The following is a 26757-nucleotide window of genomic DNA, read 5'->3' as shown; positions in this document are numbered from 1 at the left end:
ACTTATTTGTTATTTCAAAAGCACGGTAAACAATGTTTGTCTTAAACGTTTTCTTTGTTCTAACGACGTTGATCTGTGGAATACGTAGTCAGGGTGAAGCTACTAACTCAATGACTACACACCTTGACATAGCGTTTATAATGGACACAACTGGAAGCATGGGGCCGTATATCGAAACAGCAAGGAACAACATCAAACGAGTTGTGCAAGAAATCACGGAAATTTCCGAAAGTCACATCAGGTTTGCACTCATTGAGTATAGGGACCACAAACCGGAAGAAAATACATACGTGTACAGAAAACAAGACTTTACGCCGTCGGTAACAACAATGCAATCGTGGTTAGAAAAATCAGAAGCAAACGGCGGTGGTGATTTACCCGAGGCTGTTGCTGTTGCACTGTACGCGGGGAGTTCATTGTCATGGTACGACTCTGCAGTCAAGATTGCTGTCCTGATAGCGGACGCGCCGCCACATGGTCTGGTGTCGTCAGGTGACAGGTGGCCAGACGGTGATCCTCTTGGCATTGATCCAGTCAAAATGGCGTACAGAATGGCAAGGATCGGCATAACACTGTATTCGGTCGGCTGCGAACCTTCCATTCTACCTTACAAAGACTTTTTCCAAGCGTTGGCTTACATTGCCGGGGGTCAGTACGTACCATTATCAACTCCACAAGCACTAATTGATGCCATAATCGGTGGAGCTAAAGAAGAGTTGGCTATGAGGAAAATCAGCGAAGAAGTAGACAAAGAAGTTTCAGCAGTTAAGGCTAAAGGTGGAAAGCCTGAGAGGGATGCCATTACAAGGTCAGTTTACGACAGACTTCACAAATCCGGGACAAAAGCAACCACCTTACTAAAAAACAACAAACCGTTAGCAGGACCGTCGAAGGCTGCGCTCGAAATCGCTAAATCGAAGTCTCTTCCTGAAGCTAAGAAGATATTTGCGAAGATGGTTCCCGGTGGAAGTGGAAGTCCGCCGGTTTCACCTCCAGTTTCCGAAGTCTACACCGCCGTTGAAAGACCAGTGAGCTATGACCAGGTCTCCAGAGCGGCTAGCAAGGCCTTTGCTGCAAGTGCATAGGAGGAATTTTAATCTTGCTATTGTTTTGGACCGTTTGTTTTCATTATAGTACAAACGTTATGCAGAGGACTAACCTTGAACGATTGCAATTAAGTTTCCACGTATTTAGCAAACAGAAAAAAATGGAAATGTGTGTTTTATTTCCCCAATGTAAAGTATGGTGGAGTAAATGCTTTCGACAATGTACTTTGTTTTTGTTACTGTTACAGCATGTTTTGTCGAAATCACTAATCAATATGTATAATATTGTTTGGTAGCTACCGGTAAGCGTTTTCGAAAATATCAGCTAAAATAAGAATTTTGTAAAAGGACGTTTCATGTCAATAACCTGATGGCAATAACAGTATTTGTCAATAAATACGGATTAAATGTGACATAAACATAAACTAACAAAGATTATTCACTTTATAATCATCGAGAGCTTCATATTGCAACGTGTTAGTTGGATATCTGCAAGTTTTTATTTATGGAAGTTCAGATATTTTATAATTTCTGCTTAACACAAATATAACAAATAAAATTGTCAAGGAAATCGCATACAAATCCGATTAGCTCAAATCGATAATAATTCAATGCCCTACGTTTACACGAAGTAATTGCATAATTAAGCCATTTCGAAAGTGTAATATGTCACGCACCTGCGTTTTTTAAAAGCATTTGTAACGAAGTGTTTTCCTAAAATTCTCAGCATAAAATCTGTTGGACAAGGTGAACAATCGTCATCGCAATAAAAGAACACACGGCTTATGTGGGGAATGTGACGCTGTTGATTGGCATAGGTTTATACACGCGCATGCCAAGAATTACCAAAAATTGTGGTTAAGTTAGGCGATCAGTAATTCTTTAAACATGTAAAAGTCCTCCATAGAAGGTACACTGTGTCTTTTATCACACATACCAAAGATTAGTGAGCGTATGAAAGAGACGCCCAACATAAAGCATAATAAAAACTAAATTACATGCAATTCAATGAAGATATTATATACAGCCCATATTTCAACAATATTATTTAATATACGACAAAAAATTACTCGCAAGAAAAGATCTACAATACAACCATATACATGAAAAGACCGCTCGCAAAAAGGCATGGATATTTCAAAAGACACGATTTATCGTCTCAAATTTTACCTGAGCATTAGGTGTGCGTATGTAACTTTTTTTCTCTGGCACTTTTGGTTAGATGCATAGCGAATCAACACGGTAATATAGCTTTGGCATGGTGGATATTGTGAAGACTAGCGACCGAGAGGTCCGGGGTTTGGTCCCCACTGTAAAGGCGTTTTCACGATCTTCTTAAAATATACTTATTACTTTTCTATCCAGAAAACGGACCCGACTTCGCCTCAATAATCCCCGGCTTTCGATGCAATCGAGCTTAAATAAATACGTTTAAACTAAATATCAGACTGTTAAGCTTCTTAAGTTGACGGCTTTTATAAGGATAACGTAATTGTTCCTGTACATGACATAATGGTATTTACACATGTTTAGAAGGACAAAACAAACATAATCATAAATAGAAATATTGTAGCCGCATAAAAACGTGTACTAAACGAGCTGGGTTAGCAATGACAAAAATATAAAGTTTGAATAATTAATGAGGAGTACAGTGAATACACGCAATACTATGGTATATTTGTGTTCAAGAGATTCTAGCCAGGTCCCTTGTTCGTGCTAAGATAATAGTAATATATTAAATGAATGAAAGTGACATGTAATAGAATTCGGAGACACAACTTTAAAACATCAGAAAATAAGATGAAGAAAACTGCGACATAAATTTAAAGGCCTTGTCTTCGATAATTTTCCCACCGCTGTGTTTTTAAGATAGATTTGTTACGTTCATGCACCTTGATAATCGGGTCGGCTTTCTCCGTTTGTAGAGCGCTAAATTAGAAATCCGTTGATTTATCAGAATATGGAATTGCGACATTATTTTCAATATCATCACAGTGTAATTTAAAGAAAAGCTTTTTACAGAGAACTTCTTTGCACGTTGATTAATCTTATTCCATTTAGTTTGTGTATATGTTTGCAAACGCAGCTCGTTGTTTTTCATGCTTGTTTATTTACAGCGTCCGGGTAACTATTTCAGGCAACAGCGCATTAAGTGGTTCCGTTCATATTTATATATTCCGATGAACTTTTTTTTCTTCCAACGGCTGACGATAACACTAAAAATTAAGCAGACTATAATAGGTACAATTGATAAGTATCTCACGTTTCTAGCATGTTTCCTACAGGCTAATAGTGTGTTATCACTAAATGTATCAAGTAATACGCAAGCAAAATATTTTGACGTATGACCTTTAGATATAACGTTAATACATATCCGATATATTTGTGCCAGTTCGTTTTCAATTTTATTAACATAAAATACAAATACATTTAAAGAGATTCGTTCATTGTTTGATAAAATGACGAATTTAAAAATAATTGTCAGAGATTAAAAAGAATGTACTAATTATGTGAAATTTAAAAAATATTGGTTCACTTATGGATGATGTTTCGAAATCGGTAAAATAAACTAGTGTTTGCAACGCATTTTCTCACTCATTCGGAAAATATATTGAGTACTCTACTGACATAGCGTTAGTGGTTTGCGACATTATTTTGAGTACTCTACTGACATAGCGTTAATGTTTTTCGACTGTATGTTGAGTACTCTACTGACAAAGCGTTAATGTTTTGCGACATTATTTTGAGTACTCTACTGACATAGCGTTAATGTTTTGCGACCGAATGTTGAGTATTGTACTGACATAGCGTTAATATTTTGCGACTTCATACTAAAGCCTGTGTGGCCCAGTGATTGCTTCTAATAGACGTTTGTCTTGCTATTAAAATCAATGACGACTATTCAAAACGTATTTAGATGTGTTATTCAGCATATTTTTCAACAGTTCGAGTATCTGCGAACAAGTCCCTTTAAATTTCCCCGTTAAAGCCCCGGTGTGACCATCATCTTTGATCTAGGTCGACATTGAATTCATGAACGGAGATTTTGTTTTATTTAAATACTAATTTAAAGAATTCAGTATGTTATAATAAGCTGTTTTGATGTTTATTATTTGATATGGATATGTGATAGACGATGATTGCTGTGAATACGGTGTTTGTGGAGAAAATAAATTTTTTATGTTGCTAAGGGTGTTTGTTGTTGTTGATGATGGTGGTGGTGATGATGATAATGATGATGATGTTCATGATGATCATGATGATGGATGTGAAGATAACGGTGATGACGATGCTGAGGAGAGGGAAAGGATGAGTTTTGCTTAAATCCCGATTGCATTAATCAAATAAAAATGTTTCGAATGTATTCCATTTGATCAATCCAATGTATTTGTTATAATTATCGTCATAAATCCATCAACAATATATTTAAAATAGCTTCAAAACATTAAATCGCGTTGGTTTCAAGCTCTCACTTTTCAGGAGAGGTTCCTACTGCGATAATAGACATTGAATCCCAGCAACCAGTGTTTTTTTTTCCTAAATCTGGTCGTTAGCGGTATATTTTATAATAATAGATACACATTCCATATAAAAGTACAACCATAATTTAATTAATGCATTTGGAAACGTTAATTATCCGCTTGCTTTCAAATGAAGGGTAACTGATTTCGTCACCAACTGACTATGCAATGTCTGCCGATTTTAATTGAAATTTTACTTAGTGCAAAGCAGGCTAGAGGGAGGTCGATGTCGAGGCCTTCAGAAGAAAAACTGGATTGATAATGTAAAAGAATGGACATCCCTTCCCATGGCTGAATTACTCTCATCAGCACACAACAGACCTGGCTGAGGAGAATTTCTGTATCGTCGTCCCTCATTTCTCCCCAACGGCCAAACCGGTCAAAGGATTGATGATGATGACGATGACTGAGTATACTGACATCATTGACATACTTTTTGTAGCGGCTAAGCCGATACTGTAGATGGCTGGCAGGTAAAAAAAGCTCGGATGAATACCGATGTATGCATGATTGTTGTATGTGTTATTTGAATGAATAAATGAAGAAAAGGATGAATGATATACCTGAACGTTTATTTTCAATTCAATCGTTAAAATGCAGCTGCAAACTTAGTGTATATATTGCATACTATGATTTAAAAATGGAGAGGTGACACAATGTTTGAACTGAGGACACTATAGGTGCCAACAGAAACATTTATACCGAACGATATACCAGTATTTATAAAGTATCTCAATTGCAAATTAGTTTGTTGTACTTTTACATGATCTTAAAATCGGTAAACCTCGCAATTAAAACTGTGTTTACACAACATGTTTTTGTTTATGTTAGATCAGTTAATTCTATATATCTTTTATATCTGTAATCAACCGTTTCACTGGGAATGAACAAAACTGTCACGTGATCACAAAAGTCAACGTCAGTAGTCATTTTAAAACAACAAACAGCCGCGCAAGGTATAGGTGATAAATTGGTTCCTTTTTCCTAGTTGATTATTCCTTTTTCGAAAAAGGAATAAGGAACTGTTCCTTATTCCTTATTCGCACGTAATATATTTGTTATAGGGTTTTAAAGAACAATAATGCAAACATTTCTGAAGTAAATAAAAACAAAATAACTCGAATACATTTACTTTATGTATTACTTTACATATTCAAGTTTCTTCTTCGCGATTGCATAAGATTTCTTGTTTAAACCGAACCGATATTTTGTAATTCGAATACTAATTTCAAATCAACAAAACTTAAGGCATATACTATTATTTTACATGTATGTGAAAAAAAAATAAATCTTGTACATTTAAACATGTTTTGTTTTTATTTATAATCCAGTTCCTTATTCGAGGCTGAATACGGAAAAAGGAACCTGTTCCTTATTCCTTATTCAAGCCGAATAAAGAACTGGCATTTTCTTACTTTGATCCAAAATTAACCACATATAAATGAACATATTTTTAATATATTGGTTGTATATGTAAAATTCTAATTGCAATACATTTCTACTAAGTTTTAAGCGATGATTATCCAGTTTCTTATTCAGTGTGAATAAGGAATAAGGAACTGGTTCCTTATTCCTTATTCAAATCGAATAAGGAACTGGAAATTTCTGTCTATAAATTATAAGTCAAAACGAACCAACGAGACGAATAACTCGACGAAAATTATTGTAAATGTATGTCGGTCTGGTTTCTTATTCCTTATTCAAATTGAATAAGGAATTGGCATTTTCAAACTAAACAAATTATTAAAATGAGACCAATTAATCAATGAAAATCATTTGTAATGTAGGTTGTGTATCAATAAACATTATTTACAGTACATCTATAATAAGTTTCATTTAATGATAACAAAGTATCTTATTCGTATTGAAAAAAGAATAAGGAACTGGTTGACGCATTGAATCGCTTTGCATCCTTAATCATATCCCCTTGAGACTGTTAGGTACAAGAACGGAATGGATTAGCTAAATGAATGGTATTCTGCTATCGGAAAGTCTTCTCTAGAAGTTAGGGTCAGAACAAACTTCAAATACTGTATCAGACATATAAAATAATAAAATCTTATACTAAAAATAGCCAATACTAACGAATATATAGCTGTGCTTTTCTAGAATGATCCGAATTTAAATATCCGAAACTATGGCCTCTGAATAAGGAATTTGCGTTAAGTTAGTTCTTTATTCGGAAGCCTGTATTTCGGAAAATCACTTTCGGATATGTTATATTTAAGATGTAGTGTGGGTTATTTAAGCATGATTATGTTATATGGACGTATTCTGTCACATTTCTTTGAATATTCTGTCACTATATACGCTGAAAACAAGTATTATGATGAGGATAATTAGGAAATGGTATTGCCTTTCTCAAACATAAATTAAAATGAACCAAATAATATAAAATGTCGATAAAAATGATGGTTTATGTAGGTTCGAAGTTAAAAATATTTAGTGCAATATATTTCTACCTAGTATTATTTAATAATAACACAGTTCCTTGGAACTGGTTCCTTATTCCTTATTCAAATCGAATAAGGAACTGGCTTTTTCATACTTAACAAACTATTAAAATGAACCAAAGAGACCAATAAATCAATGAAAATCATTGTATATTGAGGTTGGGTATAAAAAACATTAATTGCAGTACATCACTACTATGTTTCATTAAATGATAACCGTGTTCCTTATTCGGATTAAAAAAGGAATAAGGAACTGGTTCCGTATTCCTTATTCAACTCGAATAAGGAACTGGAATGTTCTTTCTATAAATTATAAATCAAAATAAACCAACGAGACGAATAACTCACAGAAAATTATTGAATATGTTGGACGGGTATAAAATTATTAGTTGCCGTGCATTTCTACTTTGTTGAATTTAATAATAACATAGTTACCTATTCGTTTTCAATAAGGAATAAGAAACTGGTTCATTATTCCTTATTCAAATCGAATAAGCAACTGGTATTTACTTAACAAATAAAATAATATTAATTAAGAGACGCATAAATCAAGGAAAATCACTGTATATGTAGGTTGGGAATAAAAAATATGTATTATTTACAGTAGATTTCTTTTTAGTATTCTTGTGTAATGATAACCTAGTGCTGTTTTCGCGGCTGAATAAGGAAAGCGTACCCAGTTGCAAATCTATATATATCACTTATAACCACCGAGAACAGTGCCATTTTATCGGTTGTCACGACTTTTAATCGTGCGCCAATGTTGAAGGTGGCCGGATGTAACGTAGGTATCATAGAGCGAGGAAACGCGCTTTCGGAGATAGAAAATCTACTGAAATAAAACCACCCAATTACAGCTATGTTAGTTTTGGTGTTTAATATATAAAAATAACAGCAACAACGAAATACAGAGGGATTTCGATGAAATTGTCCAGTCTAATAGAGGCACCGTGGCCTCTGCTTCCTGCTCTGCTTTATTGTGACATCAGTGACGTCGCACTGATGACAACTCTGTCAGGAACATAGTCATTCGTCTTGTGCCGAGGTTGAAAGTCGCCGAATGTACTGTCGGTCTGCATTAGCGAGAAAACGCGTATTCGCACTAAAAATATATCAGAAGAAAACACACTTTTACAGCTAGGTTGTGCGCTTTTTCGTTTCAATTATAAAATAAAATATTGAGGCATTTCGATGAAACCTTTCAGTCTTATAGAGGCACTTAGAGCGCTGCTTCCGGTGCAGTCTTTCTTTTATGGAGACGTGTTGAAATCATTTTGCATTCTTAATCATATCCCTTCGTTACAGTTTTCGTATGAAAACGGAACACGATATCTTCAACATGTTCAGTTTTCAGCTATTTTATCGTCTTGATCAAAGTTCAGGGTCAGATAAGACTTCAAGAACTGTACCAGAGATATAAGTAACAAATCTTACACAAAAGATCGCAAATAATAACGAATATAAAGCTGTGCTATTCTAAAATGATCCGAAGTAAAGTATCCGAAATTATGGCCTCTGAATAAGGAATTGGGCGTAAAGTTACTTCCTTATTCGGAAGCCTGTAGTTTTGGCGATAACTTTCGGCTATGTTATATTTTAGATGGTGTGTGGGTTATTTAAGCGTGAATATGTTATATGGGCGTATTCTGTCATATTTCTTTTATATTCTATGTGACGATACACGCTGAAAACAAGTATTATGAAGACAATAATAAGGAAATAATATTGCCTTACTAAAACATGAATTTAAATTAACCAAATAATATTAAATGTCGATGAAAATCATGGTTTATGTAGGTTTGAAGTTAACAATATTTAATGCATTATGTTTCTACCTAGTATTATTTAAGAATAACACAGACATTTTCTTATTCAGTGCGAAAAAGGAATAAGGAACTGGTTCTTTCATACTAAACAAACTATCAAAATGAACCAAAGAGACCAATAAATCAATGGAAATCATTGTTAATGTAGGTTGGGTATAAACAAACATTAATTGCAGTACATCTCTTATAAGTTTCTTTTAATGATAACCTAGTTCCTTATTCGGATTGAAAAGGGAATAATGAACTGGTTCCTTATTCCTTTTTCAAGTCGAAGAAAGAACTACCTTTTTCTTACACACACACACATACAAATAAAATGAACCAAAGAGACCAATATATCAATGAAAAGCATTTTAAATGTAGGTTGGGTATTAAAAATATGTAGAAATTTACGTACATTTCTAAATAGTTTTGGGCGTTATGATAACCAGTTTTTGTGGAAAAAAGTAACCAGGTGCACTGTCTTCGGAACAAAAAGGACTGGTTACCACCAAGACCAGGGCTATTTTGTCGTTTATCACGACCTTTAATATGGTGGCAATTTCGAAGATCGCGGGATGTACCGTTGGCATCCAAGATGAAGAAGACGCGTTATTCAAACTGAATAAGGGACTGGATAATCATCACTTAAAACTTTGTAGAAATGTATTGCAATTAGAATTTTACATATGCAACCAAATATATAAATAGACCCATTTTCGCATGACGCGGGCCATACAATAATTGTATTTAATCCTTTATTGAATAGTTCAAGTAAGAAATACTATTCCGCGCGTAACAAATACATAAACCCATTATGAGTCAACTAACGATTAAACACGAAGATATTTGCTCAATGATCGACATATGCATGTCCATAAATGAGACCTGGCCAATACCTTAAGATAATATCAAAGAGAACAGTCAAAACACAATGGCTACTACTTGAATTATATTTGTTTAAGTGGCTGTTAAAGGAGTGATCAGTCATGTAGACGTGCAAAACAACAGTTGAGTTTAAAATGGTATAGATTTTTTTTAATGACTGAATATGGTTTAAACAGTATTGTTTGACTATTCATTAAAGATTCACATGCGCGAGTGGCCGAAGATGTAATTGTAATAACTGTCTGAAAGTCTGTTGTTTTCTGTTTTTGCTGTTGCTTGTTTTGCTGTTACTGGTTGTACTCTAACTGCTGTTGTTGTATTGTGTCGTCGTCGCGTTCTTCTTCTGGGGAATTACTTCACAGAAATCAGTAGTTTCAAAATGTGTGAATATATAAAACGGGGTACATTATAGACTGAAACATTGCACGTTAATGCAGGCATTTATTGTAACATTCATTTTCGACTATGAAATTAATATGTCCAACTTCAGAAATAAACCACATTTCAGAAATCCTTTGTGTACAGCCTCTTTCGATAGAGTCGTGTCAAAGCCCAAATTGTAAACATTGGATGTTTAAATACGGAAATGAATAGTCCCGACTATATTACACTCCATGTGGGCTTACGGTACCTTTAAATTAAAATGTAATTCAATACCATTGTGCCATCTACGTATCGTTATGTCACGTCCTTTCAATGTAGGTAAAGGAATCGAATTTATTATTAATACCTCCTTTTTTATTGATACACACGTTAAGGCTTTTTCAGTGACTTAAGGGTACATTTGCTAAATAATGATTCGGGAGTAAAGATATATTGTGGATAATTCTGCAAAGAACAAGTACGTTGCTATTGTTAAATCTAAATATCAGACATTCGTAATGTTATAAAACAAATGTTAATATTACTTTACTAAATTAATCATGCCATTTAAAAGGAATCCAAGAAATAAAATATTTTTGAATATAATTAACATTAATTTTAGAAAGACTGCTCTAAGTGTCGATTTAAGTAATTAATTGTTTAAATACACAAACGTGTATATACGAAAAATGGTTTTATGTAAGAAATATTAAACCATAACACGTTTTACTTCTGGACTATAAAGTAATTAATTCGTCTGACATCACTCCATTTATCAATTCCTAAGTACAGTTTACAACGATAATTATTATATATTAAAACTTTTGTTAAATTTATTACGCGGTACTTATAAGGTCATTTTTATGTCCCCCACTATAGTGTTGGGGGACATATTGTTTTTGCCCTGTCTGTTGGTTGGTTGGTTTGTGTGTTTGTTTGCTCCAACTTTAACATTTTGCCATGACTTTTGCAATATTGAAGATAGCAACTTCATATTTGGCATGCATGTTTATCTCATAGAGCTGCACAATTTGAGTGGTGAAAGGTCAAGGTCATCCTTCGAGGTTAAAGGTTAAATATATAGCTTCAAAGCGGCGCAGAAAGGGGCATAGTGTTTCTGAAAAACACATATCTTATTATTTTTAAAAACAGTATTTACTTGAAAAAAAACTGTAATTACAATTATACCACCGATGCATCTATATTTGAAATTTGTATGCATATTAATACAATTTTCAGCAATGGAGAAGGCAATGCAAATGACTGGAGAAACCTTAACAGAAGAACAAATCAAAAGTAAGATAGCGTCTAGTAGATTATTAGAACAATATAGCTGTGAAATGCAGCGTTGCTACATGAGAAACTATGTTCATTAATTATAATCTTACCACACGAAAAGAGAAATAATCGAAATTAGTAATGTCATACAATATATAAAACAGTTACGAAAAAATAGTTGTTTGTTTTTTTACGCTTTAATATATGCATATTGTATTCTTACATAAATTTAGTTCTAATAATTTGCTTCTCTTCTGTTCAGTGCTAAAGGGACTTAGCTATCGGAATGACTCTAATGAGGATATTAAATAAGCTTAAAAGTCTTGATTATACAAGTTAATAATGACATATCACGTCTTAAATATAGCAGTTATTAATAACATATTACATCGATTAAAACAACGCAGTACATTTTATGGTAAATATTAGGAACATTATGAGATCAAAAAATGTATTGCATATATATTGGTTTTTGTGCCCTTTTGTATGTAAACATGAAGATCAATGTTTACTGATCGGAAACATGTATATCAGAGTTTCGCTTTGTTTATATTTAAAAGACAGCAGCAGACACAGATGTGGTTAGTTAGCAATAGTTCGATAGCATATGGAGGCATGTGGCTAATCGAGACTTAATCGGGTGATTCAACAAGTTCTTGGTGCAACCATATTCGATAGGAAACAGTGAGCTGTGCATATATGTTTCTACACTCTGATTGAATGTAACGCCATCATACCTCTAGTGTGGCATTGCTGTTAGTTTTAACGTATTCATAGTCGATTCCAGCAGCTGCTTTTTTTTATTTACAATACACCAGCACTGAAAAAATCTTTCCAAGCCATAGATCTGGACAGGGACGGGCGGATAGGTGAACGCGATCTCAATATGGCGTGCCGGAAGTTGGGAATCCTGCTGTCACGTGACGAGCTCAAGGCGATGATCAAAGAGGCCGACAAGGACAGTAAGCTACATAGTCAATATTAGCTCTGTGATCTTATTTCCCATGTAAATTGTGATGATAAAGTATTGCTTACTCAATAGACAGCTCTTCGACGAAATCTTTATTGCAAATACAGATCTGGATCTGCATTCGCAGATTGTTTTTTCGTTTTAAAGCCCTCGTTTAATCATTCTTTACCTGACATAATCTCCGCCAAAAATAAAAGAAACAAAGAAGTCTAAAATGAGGAGAAGCAATTTGCTGTGACGATCCCTTACTTATTTGCTTAATTCGCCGTTTATTTACTGCTGTATTAATAACATTGGATTACTGCAAAAGTGACTGTACCTTAATTGTTAATTTGTTAATTTTCAGATAACATTTTCGGCTTTTAAATCTTACCCATTTTCATTATTTTGCTTCAATTGATAGTTTTTATCTAACCAATAATATTATATGTTATTTAAGATGATAGATTGTTAGATATTAAAACAGCAATTAAACGAAACATTGTGTTTTTTTATGTATGCCTTTCCCGAACCTAGATAACATGCATGATACATTCAACTTGCATTATGTAATCGCAAGTGATGTCACCTGTTTACTTTACTTTATTTATTTTATATTATTATTATTTATTAAACAAAATTCTTAAATCAACCGCGATTTTGGTTTTCCAGGAAACGGTTTCATAGAGTATCGCGAGTTTGAGCGACTCATGGCACCACGGCTGATCATTGCCAACTTCAAAACCAAGCAGCTACAGTTGCAGTTCCGGCGATTTGACAAAGACGGAGACGGTTTCATTACAGGTGAGGTGGTGGCTATGAAGACCACACAAAACAACTACCTTAATTATTCTTAGCTTTTGGACACTTTAAATTTTCGGAAATCCCCCCTTTTAGCAAAAATAACTATTTTTCGTGACTTAATACGATCGGACATGCCGATTTAAGTCAATAATTAATAACTCTAAATTTTCGCACAGTACATTTAACAGCGCTATTTTACATGCTTTCTACCCTGTTTTCATAGTCGTATGCCATTTATATGCCAAATATATTGAATGCAGGGTAAGTGTTGAACAAAGTAAAGTTTATTTAACGAGGCTTTGACATTCTAAATCCATGTAAGCCTGTATTTAAAGTGTTCGTGCTAAGCAAAAATAGTCGTCGATATTTACTTGTATATGTGTTTATACCATCAAATTTGAATGGCAGGGTCTTTATATTTTTATTTAAGAAAACATCATGGGGATGAAAAAAATACAAAAAAATAATCAAATGATATCATAAATAAATAAGGACCCGCTTACATAAATGCAGTCGCTCTGTAGCCCGGAGATTTCGATCAATCTGCCAAAAAGGCAAATGCGTGAAAATTTCAAAACATTTTGTGGGAAACATTCATATATATAATGTGGATTGTTGATGTTCCTACAATATAACAACGCTGTATAAAAAACGTCCGATATTTTTAACACGATTGTCGGCAATGTCATGCGCCGATTCAAAGGCGTTAATTTTGACATCTTAATAAAAAAAGAAAATTATAGTCAACGAAAATTACAAATAAAAAGTTGCAAACGCAACCAGAAGTGCATTAAATTGCGAAAGAATTCCGAAGTCATCAAACTTTTTTTCAACAATTGCAAATTTGTAATCTGCCACCTCCACACACCCTTATATGCACTAAAAACGTGCAGCTCTACTTGAATTCCGAGTTCATTGATATTTTAACAAGATATGCATCACACCATTGGGAAAATATGACGGCCGACTGTGGCGACATGAGGTTACAAATTCATAGATGTTTACCACAGCAACACAACTGCAACATAATGCGGCACGATGAAACGAAACAAAAAAGTATCAACTTGATGTCGTCTTATGTTAACAAACTTAATAGATAGATTCATATATATATTTATATTCATATCATCACTTTTATGAAAAGCTGCAATGCTTAAGGCGATTGTCGCGCTCTAAGAATTTGGGTACAAATGCACGTGCGTAAAATGTCGTGTCAAATAAGCCTTTCAGTCATCACAGGCTAATCAGGGACGACGCGTTCCGCATAAACAGTTTACCAAGAGTTGCGTGTTGTAGATACTTCATTAAAACGAAAAATACCATAACATATGAAAGTGTCGTCCCTGATAAGCTTGTGCAGACTGCCCATGCTAATCTGGGACGACAATTCACGCACATGCGTTTTGCCCCGTTTTCCAAGAACGCGGCTCATTTACAATTATTAACTCGTCTAATAAACTGAATGATCATAGAGAAGTTGACAAGACTAAACGACTTAATATACTTTTAGGAGAAGAGATACGCACGGTTCTAAGAAGTGAAGGGGTCGAAATCACAGATGAGGAGGTAACCCAACTTATTATAGAGGCAGATACAAACGGGGACGGTAAAATAAGCTTCGAAGGTGAGGAAAGATTTCTTTTTATTGTTTTGTCTTTTATAGGAACTGAACTTGATGAAATTGTTTAAACCGACAAGCTGAAATGGATTTAAAATTTGTAATGGCAATCAAGATTCGTTCTGTGCGTCGCTTGTGCGATTTGTGTAATATTTACTAGTTAGTTGCAATAAAATACGTGTTTCATTTTAGTTAATTTAATGCGAACCAAAATGTTTCACCGGAGGGGACTTATGGTTTGCGCTCTGTCTGTCTGTCTGTCTGTCTGTCTGTCTGTCTGTCTGTCTGTCTGTCTGTCTGTCTGTCTGTCTGTCTGTCTGCCTGCATGCCTGCCTGCATGCCTGCCTGTCTGCCTGCCTGCCTGCCTGCCTGCCTGCCTGCCTGCCTGCCTGCCTGCCTGCCTGCCTGCCTGCCTGCCTGCCTGCCTGCCTGCCTGCCTGCCTGCCAGCCTGCCTGCCTGTCTGCCTGCCTGTCTGTCACACTTTTCTGTATCCTGCGAAAACTTTAAAAGTTCTACATATTTGTTCATGAAACTTGAAACATGGATAGATGGCAATATGGAAATTATGCACGTCATTTCATTTTGTTTCTACGTCAAAAATTCTGGTTGCTATGGAAACAAATAAAAAAAATCTGACAATGGTGAAGCCGGTAGGGGACATATATTGCTTGGCAATAGTCTTGTTTTTAATGATTTAATTTTGATTTATAATAAGCTGTTTGTAGATCGTAAGGTCAATGTTATGTTAACATTATTTAATACAGTAGAATATTGATACAAATGTATCCTTCGTTATTATTACTTTACAAATACTTTACAATTGAAACGATTAACCTTTCTAACTATGTTTTAGAATTCGTCAACTCAGTATGTGAAAAGGACTGGTGAGAGCTTCAACATTACAGCTAATGAAACTACCATTTATCAAAAATAAACATAGTACAATGTATTACCTTTTCATGTTTGACTTCACCGACATGGTCAGATAGAGTTAGGACAGAGGTTGGTGTCAGGATACGGCAATCGCGATTTCAGCAAAAGCAACGGACTGCAATGACATTTTATTTATCAACTTTATTAATGTATATCTTGCAAAGTGTGTTATAATTTTGTTTACATATACATGCATACAATTATTTTGTTTGAATAATATTGTTGATTAATACCACGAAATGCTAATGTTCTTGTTGTTTGTAAATACATGTACGTTCATATCTGAGCCCGTACTTGAAAAAATTTGCTTAATGTATGTTCTCACAGATTTATCAGAGAGGGACATTTCCACCTAAGCTGGGTTGAAGTGACTTTTTTACACACAAAAATCAATAGCAAGTTTGGTCTTCACTTTACGCTCATGCATTGACCCCAGTTGTCACACAACGACGTATTATAAACGCCTTCGTCACAAAGTGGTTGAAGGTATCGCCTTAATGGCGGATGTACAAAGTTCGAGTGCCAAACTTATTGACCCTGTTGTTACCTTTGCACAATCATGTTTTTGCCTAGATTGGTATTGATGTGAATCGTGCAAATCGAGGGAGCATGCTTCGACGATATACATATACACTGCAAGCGATTGTCATCAACGTTAATCGTGTTAGTTCGTATTGCAATCTGACAAAGCAGGAAAAATATTTTATGACAGAAATTATGGTGATTGCAGTTCTCAGACAATTGCTCAATCAATGACAGATACCGCAAACACAATCGTAAAATAATGGGGCACTTGTAGTTGAAAAATTGGCAAGAACCTATATCGCATCGTATCAAAGTCAAAACTATCATATAAAGACAATTATTAGATACTTTGGCCTATCGTGACATCTGGGAAAGATCGTATTAAATTGAAAGCATAACATTAAGGATTGCAGGGTTTTATGTTTGCTTTCAAGTAAACACGTGATTAAAAACGTTATGATTTAGCGTATGCCTATCTGCAGAGGTTACTTTCTGCGTTTGTAATGAAAAATCTGATCTTTTCATTCCGTTTGTAAAATGTAACAAACACGAATGTACAGTCCCGTTTCTCTTAATAATATGGTAAATAAATAAAAAATATTTCTCTTATATCAGACAAATAGAGACAAGTCTCCCCATGTGTTGAACAATTATACAGTCCGTCTGAGACTCGAGTCCCGGTTCGGGACGTTTTCAAGACTGCGGTTGTAATAAGTGAATGAAACGGGTGCTTAAACTGTTATTACCTATCTCACTTAATCTCGGTACAGTTACTGTAACATCATAAGCTGACATGTTTAAATACAGTCATCCAGGGGCTTTTGTCGAAAAAGCACTTCCTACTATAGAGTCAATTATGAAACTTGTTGGTTACGAGAAATATTCACAAAGCTATTTACAACTTATGTATTTATGTGCATATATTCCGAATGCAGTCTGCTGAGATAAGACTTACTCCAAATGAAAAATACCATACAAGCGTTAAATGTCATCCCTGATTAGCCTGTGGGGACTGCATGATTAAGTGTCATCCCTGATTAGCCTGTGGGGACTGCATGCATTAAGTGTCATCCCTGATTAGCCTGTGGGGACTGCATGATTAAGTGTCATCCCTGATTAGCCTGTGGGGACTGCATGCATTAAGTGTCATCCCTGATTAGCCTGTGGGGACTGCATGATTAAGTGTCATCCCTGATTAGCCTCTGGGGACTGCATGCATTAAGTGTCATCCCTGATTAGCCTGTGGGGACTGCATGCATTAAGTGTCATCCCTGATTAGCCTCTGGGGACTGCATGCATTAAGTGTCATCCCTGATTAGCCTGTGGGGACTGCATGCATTAAGTGTCATCCCTGATTAGCCTGTGGGGACTGCATGCATAAAGTTTCATCCCTGATTAGCCTGTGGGGACTGCATGCATTAAGTGTCATCCCTTATTTGCCTGTGGGGACTGCATGCATAAAGTTTCATCCCTGATTAGCCTGTGGGGACTGCATGCATTAAGTGTCATCCCTTATTTGCCTGTGGAGGCTGCATGCATTAAGTGTCATCCCTTATTTGCCTGTGGGGACTGCATGCCTTAAGTGTCATCCCTGATTAGCCTGTGGGGACTGCATGCATTAAGTGTCATTCCTTATTAGCCTGTGGGGACTGCATGCATTAACCCCCGTTTTCCCAGAGCGGGGCTCACATTATTTGTATATGATACTTGCCGACATTGCTATAAACAAAGGCACCTCATTTTTTACCACCAAAGAGATTCCCACGACCTTAAGATACAGTAAAAGATAGTTCGAATTACAAGAGCACAAACATGCAGTCGGCTGATGTTTCTGATCTCCAGGCATCGGGAAGACTGGACACGTCGGAGCCGTCCGATGAGCGACACCGTTGTTTCACTTAAAATAACCCGACGTCGCGCCCGGGAAGGAAATCCTGATGAAAACCTTGCGTTGATCGTCCGATCTTTTTTCGATCTCCACTCGATTCCTTACCGGGCTCGACGTCGGGTAAAATTTTAAGTGCGACTTAAAATTAATCCGGACGCCGCCCGATGCTACAAAATGACCCGGTGTCCGTGCGATCATCGGCCGGGCGCCAGCCCGACGAGTGGAAAAATACGTATAATTGTGTTATGAATGCATCGATAAACAAATGTTTCCGCATGTTTATGGATAAATAAAATTTATGAACGTTTTAATCTATGAGTATCATCTTACGCACTTAATTAATTACATTTAGTTTCAATTTATTTTGATACGTGTGCCATTAGTTTTCTTATTAATTAAACATTGCCATGAATAAATGCATTTTTATATTACAAATAATTTGTGTTGCTTAATTTATCTGTAAATGCAATAATTGGATAGCAATGGTAGGCCATTTTAAATAACATGACAAGGAAGAGGATATTTGGAATGCATTGTGGGATTAACACAGACGTGAAAGTCTTAACGCTGCGTTAATTAACGCAAGCGTTAAAACAGTTTGAGCAACATGAAGTTTACATCTAATTAAATAACGCTGCGTTTGGATACTTAACGGACGTAAGGCTTAACCACAATTTTATTTTCACGGTGCGTTGAGCAACTGGGCCCAAGACTCATCACGTGATGCACATTATGCCGCCTCAACACCGAATTAGCGTTCGAATTACGTGCATAAATAGTTGTATCTTCTTCGGAACCCGGACTTTACAGGTTTGTTTTTCAAGTTATTTTTTCACCTTAGAGCTTTCAGTGTTTTATAGGCTGAATGTAATATTAGTATTCATGAACAGATCGGTTTTATGTTTCTATTCAATCAACAAAACAATAACACTAGTATAATGTATCTTCCATTTAAATCGTTAATTGAAAACAGCCAACAAAGACATTACATTATCGGTATTATACTTACGCAAAAATCGGTCAAACATAACAACTAAGCATGGCGTGTATTGAGTCTGTACAAGTAACTTATCTCTATTATAGTGCATAAGCTTGAAATGCATGCATAGTGCATAAGCTTGAAATGCATGCTAAGGGGTAAGAGTTTATGCTTAATTAAACAGCAGCAACTTATAAGTAGGTAATGAACAAAAGGAACTGGTTTGCTATAACTTTGTGTCAGTGTGACAGTGGATTGGACTAATATACAGTTTGCATTACGTAAACCGTCTTATTCAACTATTTATTGTCAATATTATTGCGCTTCGTACGTACTTTAAAGATGAATTATTGCTTAAGCTTACAAGTGAAATCGTTGTTTCATTCATCTTGATTTCTTAGAACGTGGTATGTTATATTTTTTATATATTTTGATATATTTTGAATGATTTTAATATAATTTGATATTTCATATTTATGCATTAGGCAAAAGGTTTTTAGCACGCGAGTAAGACACAATAATTTAAAACTGTTCAACGTAAAAAGCTGCGTTCCATAGTGTTCTCATTTTTGTAAGAAAACACATGAATGTCTTACCAGAATATGTAGTGTTCTTATTTTTGTATAATACACATGAATGTCTTACCGGAATATTGAGTGTTCTTATTTTTGTATAAAACACATGAATGTCTTACCGGAATATTGAGTGTTCTTATTTTTGTATAAAACACATGAATGTCTTACCGGAATATTGAGTGTTCTTATTTTTGTATAAAACACATGAATGTCTTACCGGAATATTGAGTGTTCTTATTTTTGTATAAAACACATGAATGTCTTACCAGAATATTTAGTATTCTAAATTCTGTATAAATCACATGAATCTGATGCGTAAATCGCGCAGTCATGATGGAGTAAGGTTGTCCACTATACAATCACAGAAGGTTTCGTGGTCTTATTTGCGGACAGGGTACCTCCTGACCAGACTGCGCGGATGCGTAAGCTGGTTTGGAGCTATGCTGGTCGCACAAGGCATAAGATCCATTTTCGCATGCCGCGGTTCATATTGCAAATGTGTAACCTTAGAAACTACATGACTGCATACATTTCAGCCGTTGTTCAAGCATGAGGTATTTTTGTTAAGTGCATATTTTGCCAGAAGATTTTCTTTCTCTCTCTCTCTCTCTCTCTCTCTCTCTCTCTCTCTCTCTCTCTCTCTCTCTCTCTCTCTCTATACAAAGAATGCATTTTTAAAACGATGTTTTTGTTTAAATGCGTTAAACAATGACTGACGAAGTAAACGTTTTGTTATCGTATTAAAAGAAAATCAAAAGAAAGCTTGGTTTATAAACATTCCGATCGACCATACATTGTTTGATGCATCTTGTTTAATTTCTGTTTTTTTTATCAAGTCACGTTCGGTGAAAAGTGGACTGAATGCAAATTGCGTAAAGTTTCGTTCCTGATTAGGGCGTGCAGTCCGCACAGGCTAATCTGGGACGACGAGCTTCGCCCTAACTGTTTTTTCTTGTACAAGACACATCCTTCAAACGAAACATTCGACGAGAGCGGAAAGTATCGTCCCTGATTAGCCTTAACAGGCTTATCTAGAACGAAACTAAACGCACATTCAATAGCCCAGCTAGAGCGAGGTTCAATAATAAGTCGCAAACACGCATTAGCGTTATGTATACAGTGTCAATAACTCTCGTGGGAAAAAAATGGAAACAATAATTCACTTCTTAAAATAAATGCAAACTATTTCATTTAGATTTCAAATAGGCAATTTGATTTACATCTTGATAAAAAGGCCATATATTAAAGGTAAGATCAAACGGTGTTAAATAAACACAAATACTATCCAAGTATATTTATTTTCGATCAGTATGGTAAAAGGCGTCCATTAATTTCCGAATTTCGTAGCACAATGAACCAAACAAACTGTCCTTAAAAGTTTGAAGGATTGTTTATTTACACAAGAACATTCGATTTTAAAGCAAAAGCAAAATATAAAAACGCTGTTGTGAAATTAAAAAAAAAAGGTTGTATGTGGTTTTTTGAACGATTGACAGAGGAATACCCAAAGAATACTAGTATATTATTAAGTAGGATTGTTCATTAATGGATTAACAAAGAAATATCAATAGACTTCCAATAATAACATTTTGAGAATTTCGTCAACCAGTTGTGATGTTATTTACACAAGGTACGGTACCAAGTGTAAGAACATAATCCAAGTGACGTCGTAAATATAATATATCATGTATATATAAATGTTAGCTGCGCTATGGTTGCAGCTCATGAATGTAGTGTTTGTATTTGCAGTTAAATGCTATAAGTGGTATTGTACTGCATGGTCATCGAGACAGGCCAAGATAAGGACACTGTAAGTGTTTGAATTAATAACAAAAGATGGGGTAGTAGCAGTAGTCGTCGTGGCAGCAGCAGAAGCAGTAGTAGTCGTAGAAGAAGAAGTAGTAGTTGTTGTTGTATTATTAATAGTAGTAGTAGTTTTAGAAGTTGTTTATGTAGTAGATATATCATAATTAACACGGGTCATAGGTCTATACCACGCTGGTTTATCTATTTTGACAACAATTCCAAGCCTATTAATAATGTCGGAGTTATTGACAAGGATTAAAAGTTAATTGTTACTTGCATTACAGCGAAACGGCAACCCGCGCATACATTGGATTATTTGTTTAATGCTAAGTCAGAATCTAGTGTGCGATTTACGTTGAGAAGTATTGTGCGATTTCTTAATAAATGGAATTTTAATACATTAGATTATAAAAGTGGCTGCAGCCTACACTCATGACATTTGACAAGACGATAAGTGAAACGTGTTGACAATGTGTGTATATTTAATTCCTTAATTTGCCAACGTTTGCCAACTGAAAGCAACAAACAATACAAAAGATAGATTTGCTGATAACATTTGCAAGCGTCAAGTAAAAATGGTTGAACGTGTATGAATCACGTGATTATTCGATATGAATAAAGTTGGACGTTCTCACCCCGTTGGGGCCGGGTCGGTCAGAAAGTCACGTGGCGAGGTCGTCGAGTCAAAACGCTTGAACGGGTCAATGGCCCATAAGGAGGTCAAAAATGGGATCGAAGAACAGAAGTTGTCCGCGAATGATAATGATGATGACATCATCGAGGTGAGTACATTATCCTGTATAAACGACTCTTATGTGTTATGTGATTACGCGCACGATACTGTAGGTTATGGTACTTTGTATATTTTCTGAAGTGTTGACGTAAATATGATAAATTATCTCGACGTTTCCATACATACATATTTCATTTAGCAAGCATTATAACCAATACGCATATAACTATTTTATCACAATTCTTGCACTAGTTGTAAACGCTAGATGTTAATTTTACAAGTACATCGTTATCAATTATAATGTGTGATACATGTCTTCCCTGCGAGTAGGTAAGGTTGTTTCTTGAACCCATTTATGCCTAGTGGACTCTCCCATCTTTCTAAATCTGATCAATTTATTTCCAAAATTATGGGTGTCTAGTATATTTATTTCCATATATTTAGAATATTTCTTACAGAAATTCCATTAGGCAAACATGCGGCGTCTCATCTGGGTCTACGCTGTTTGCCAAGGCCTTTTTTCTAGACGATAGGCATAAATGGGTTAATAGAAGTGCTGTCCTGTTCGCGCGGTGGTCAGTACACGCGCTCCTAACTTAAGCGATCCGAATTCAATCCCTGTTTCCGGCGCACGTGAGTTTGGTTGTTGGTCACCAAACCGGACAGGTGGGGTTTCCTCCGGGTACTCCGGCTCCCCCGAAGAAAATTAGTAACACACCGCGATTGAAAATCTTTCAGAAACAACTATATACCTGGAAATTGCAATTTTAGTTTAAAATCCGTCGCAAGGTTCGTGCGTGTAGTAAGTTAATTACGAATGACTGAGGGAACACACTCCGGTTCCACACATATTTCACCCTCATGCGCGTAAGGAACACATATAAGTACACTCACTTTCTTAAGTTCAATGTGATAAATTCAAACATAGCATTTATATAGACAATCAGGTTAATAGTTTTGCCTGCCATCTACCATTTGGGTTTTAAGGCAGCGAATTATGTTAAATTGATAATAAACCTATTGGAAAGTACGAACTTCCTGACCAATTAAGTTATCTTCTCTTTGCGTGTACCAAATGAGATGGTCAGTATTTTCGCAAAATTCAGTTAACGCATTTATACCTAGCTTCTAGAAAAAAGCCTTGGCAAACAGCGTTGACCTAGATGAGACGCCGCATGATGCGGCGTCTCATTAGGGTCTGCGCTGTTTGCTGAAAGGAATTTATGTAAGAAATATTCCAAATATAGAAATAAATATACTAGACATCCCTAGTTTTGGAAATGAATTGATCCAATTTAGAAGGATGGGATAGTCCACTATAATGCATAAATGGGTTAATTAATGCGTTTCCAGCGACTCAGAAATATCGATGGGGAAACACTGCAAGTTAATTCGTCACATGCGATAGAAATCAACACAGCCAGGCTGGCGTTATTAATTGAATATAGGAATTAATGGATAATCGATCAGCCGGTATTATCAAAGATTCTTCTGGACATTTATATTTAAAGGAAAGTGTGTGTTTATAGTTATATTAGGGGAATACAACATTTATTTATTATTTAAATGTGGTATGTAGTTTTGCGAGTTTTTTTAGTGTTGAGGTTTTTATTTTGAATACATGTACATACAAATGTGTTAGTAGATGTTGATAAGATGTACAAAATTGATTTTTATAAGTTCTTATCTGTTACGTTATTTTACGTGTATATATTCCGCAAAATCAATTGCTCGTATTACAGATTTTCACACAATTTTTCAGACATACATTGGATTCTAAACTATTACAGTACCTCAATCAAATAACTTTATCATTTAACCCATGTATGCCTAGCGTCCTGAAAAAAAGGACATTGCAAACAGCGCAGACCCAGATGAGACGCCGCATGATGTTTGCTTAAAGGAATTTCTGTAAGAAATATTCTAAATATAGAAATAAGTATACCAGACACCCCTAATTTTGGAAATAAATTGATCCAATTTAGAAGAGTGGGAGAGTCCACTAGGCATAAATGGGTTAACACGGTACTAGATACAGTATCACAGAGTTGTCTTGTGAATATATCCACAGTAGTAACGATATGTTTTCGTTAACATGCAACATATCCTAATTCTGTTTGATAACCTACATGAAGGACAGTGATTTTATTTTTACTATGTTAAACCTGTAAAAAATAAAACGCAAATACCAAATAACGATACAAACAGTATAATATTACCTGCAGATTGATATCAACGGGATAATATTACAGCATGACACTACGGACTTACGATTTTCAACCAAGGCTAGATCGATAAAAACATTGAATACACCCGCTAAACCGGATATAATTATCTTTACCAACAAAGGTTAAATGCCGACATAATTGGTCTGTGAACAGTCTTTGGTTGAACTAAAAACAACAGTGAGCGCTGCCAAAAGATTTGCAATAATGATGTGTTAACTTGCAAAAGTGTTTCCACTTAACCCATTAATGCCTAGCGTCCTGAAAAAAGGACATTGCAAACAGCGCAGACCCAGATGAGACGCCGCATGATGCGGCGTCTCATCTGGGTCTGCGCTGTTTGCTTTAAGGAATTTCTGTAAGAAATATTCTAAATATAGAAATAAGTATATCAGACACCTCTAATTTTGGAAATAAATTGATCCAATTGGAGTGGGAGAGTCCACTAGGCATAAATGGGTTAACCATCGAAACAACACAACCAGCAAAAGTTATTACCATAATCAACAGTATTATTACCTACTCCTCAGACGGAGTATCCATAAATTTCCTCATTTCTATCATCACCATTACTTTCCATCAGCGCCTGCATTACCAGCGCTGTAACCATCACTGTAACTATCAACGCTACAATCGCCAAATTATTTGCATTTTTTTTTGCAAAACCTATTTTTTTTTCTTATTTCAAAACACAAACACATTAACCCATTTATGCCCAGTGAACTCTCCCATTGTTCTAAATTGGATCAATTTATTTCCAAAATTAGGGGTGTCTGGTATACTTATTTCTATATTTAGAATATTTCTTACAGAAATTCCTTTAAGCAAACAGCGCAGACCCAGATGAGACGCCGCATCATGCGGCGTCTCATCTGGGTCTGCGCTGTTTGCAATGTCCTTTTTCAGGGCGCTAGGCATAAATGGGTTAAAATAATGACATAATAACTGTCTATAATATTGCAGCACTATCTGATGAACTCGTTCGATCAGTCGGCAATGCGGAAAATTGCAGACGATGACGCCATGCCTCTCGACGTAGAAACCGAGCTTAGGAAATACAATCAGCGAGAAACAGACTATCTCATGTAAGTTACAGCTTGTGCGACCCACTCTCTAATGTGAAGTGTAGTCCTTATGGGTAATAAAGTTAGACCGACTTTATCATGCATGCTATAGCGCTTGACACCTACAACTATGTCATTAACTACAGTTTGTGTGACATAGACATGCGGTATATGGGAATGCTATAACGCGTGCCAACACATTTTTGTCAATTATTTTAGTTCGTGTGACACATACATGTATGATGTAGCGCGCGAAAACAACTATCTCATGTGTTTTAGACTGTGTGAAAAAAATGTGTTTCAGCGCGTGGCAAATACTATGCCATGTATTTAATGTCGTATGACACATACATGTATGTTATAGTGCGTGACGACAAATTTGACATGTTTTTCATAACGTGTGACACGTACAAGTATATAATAGCGCGTGACAACTATCTCGGGTATTATGTATCGTGGCACAGACTATAGGTACAGTGAGCAAGACCAAATAGAAATAAATCGTGTGGCATCGACCATTTTGAAAGCACGTGTGACAGGCTTTCTTGTGAAAGTTATATTTCTCGAGACGGTAATTTGCAGGTGAGCTATAGCGTGTACCATCGACTAAAGAGATAGCCCATGGACCGACTGTCTTATAAGAGTTATATCGCATGACGTGGGCTTTATCGTGACAATTAAATCGCACGAGACCAATTATATCGTGAAAGTTAAAACTTGTGACGCCGAATATATTGATAGCGATACAATACGGGTTATAGTTTCCAAACTGCGTCACTCTCGTTGTATTTGTAAGACCCATTCGATTGCTCAATGTACCATAAGATTGTAGCCGGCTTGAATTGTGTCTAGTTATTGCTCTGCCATTAACTGATTTAAGTTTTCCTTCTCTTTTTTTCACACTTGCTTCATCGCTCTTAGTGAAGTTGATGTAGTTATTACGGATTTTACTTACCGCATTGGGATTATTCCATTCAATTTTTTTATACAATTACAGCATAAAATGTATTTTACTATTTAAGACAAGAAAGACGACCCATTTCTTTATTATGTGTTTGATATATGAGTTAAGTCCCTTTGTTAAATGTAATTTCTCCACTACCATACATCAATTGAAAATCTTAGAAAATTAATTTTCACTGGATTTTTTTTATCCAGCGAATTATGAGGGGTTATGATTGTTCATATATGACATATTTAGTAATATACTACATATGTATGACGGTCTGCAATCCTATTTGGAAGAATGCTGTTACGTTTTCTCACATCTCGTTTTTATTTAGATTATATATCTGTTTAGTTC

General features: G+C 35.5%; 2 protein-coding genes across 5 annotated transcripts in view; both read left to right on the top strand.

The window, feature by feature from the left end:
* The window catches only part of LOC127848274 (uncharacterized), a 60809-nt gene that overhangs the window by 12288 nt on the left and 21764 nt on the right, over positions 1 to 26757 (top strand). The window contains exons 1-2 of one of the 3 annotated variants that reach the window (XM_052380642.1): positions 21914 to 22214; positions 25354 to 25475. The exons of 1 other annotated variant lie outside the window; for it this stretch is intronic. In XM_052380642.1, the coding sequence (XP_052236602.1) occupies positions 22044 to 22214; positions 25354 to 25475 (293 nt within the window). In that variant the 5' untranslated portion in view covers positions 21914 to 22043. Of the gene's footprint in view, positions 1 to 21913; positions 22215 to 25353; positions 25476 to 26757 lie in introns of those variants that run through there. One more of the 3 variants, XM_052380643.1, reaches the window with a different exon arrangement.
* LOC127848279 (calmodulin-like) lies at positions 4647 to 15899 on the top strand. 2 transcript variants are annotated; one of them, XM_052380651.1, is made up of 6 exons: positions 4647 to 5040; positions 11316 to 11372; positions 12194 to 12316; positions 12976 to 13107; positions 14618 to 14731; positions 15580 to 15899. In XM_052380651.1, exons 2-6 carry the CDS (start codon positions 11318 to 11320, stop codon positions 15612 to 15614), a joined length of 459 nt encoding a protein of 152 aa, XP_052236611.1. In that variant the 5' UTR covers positions 4647 to 5040; positions 11316 to 11317; the 3' UTR covers positions 15615 to 15899. The 2 variants fall into 2 exon arrangements, with proteins under 2 accessions (XP_052236611.1, XP_052236610.1); XM_052380650.1 differs by having other exon boundaries at positions 12173 to 12316.

Source organism: Dreissena polymorpha, chromosome 10 (genome assembly GCF_020536995.1).
Source record: "Dreissena polymorpha isolate Duluth1 chromosome 10, UMN_Dpol_1.0, whole genome shotgun sequence".
NCBI classification, from domain to species: Eukaryota; Metazoa; Mollusca; class Bivalvia; order Myida; family Dreissenidae; genus Dreissena; species Dreissena polymorpha.
This window is presented reverse-complemented; position numbering and strand designations above follow the sequence as displayed.

Excerpts from the sequence above, each read along its gene's own strand:
- LOC127848279 (XM_052380650.1), top strand. The coding sequence starts at position 11,318 with ATGGAGAAGGCAATGCAAATGACTGGAGAAACCTTAACAGAAGAACAA. Across the intron at positions 12,317-12,975 it reads CAAAGAGGCCGACAAGGACA|GAAACGGTTTCATAGAGTAT; the intron begins GTAAGCTACATA and ends TTGGTTTTCCAG. Across the intron at positions 13,108-14,617 it reads CGGAGACGGTTTCATTACAG|GAGAAGAGATACGCACGGTT; the intron begins GTGAGGTGGTGG and ends ATATACTTTTAG.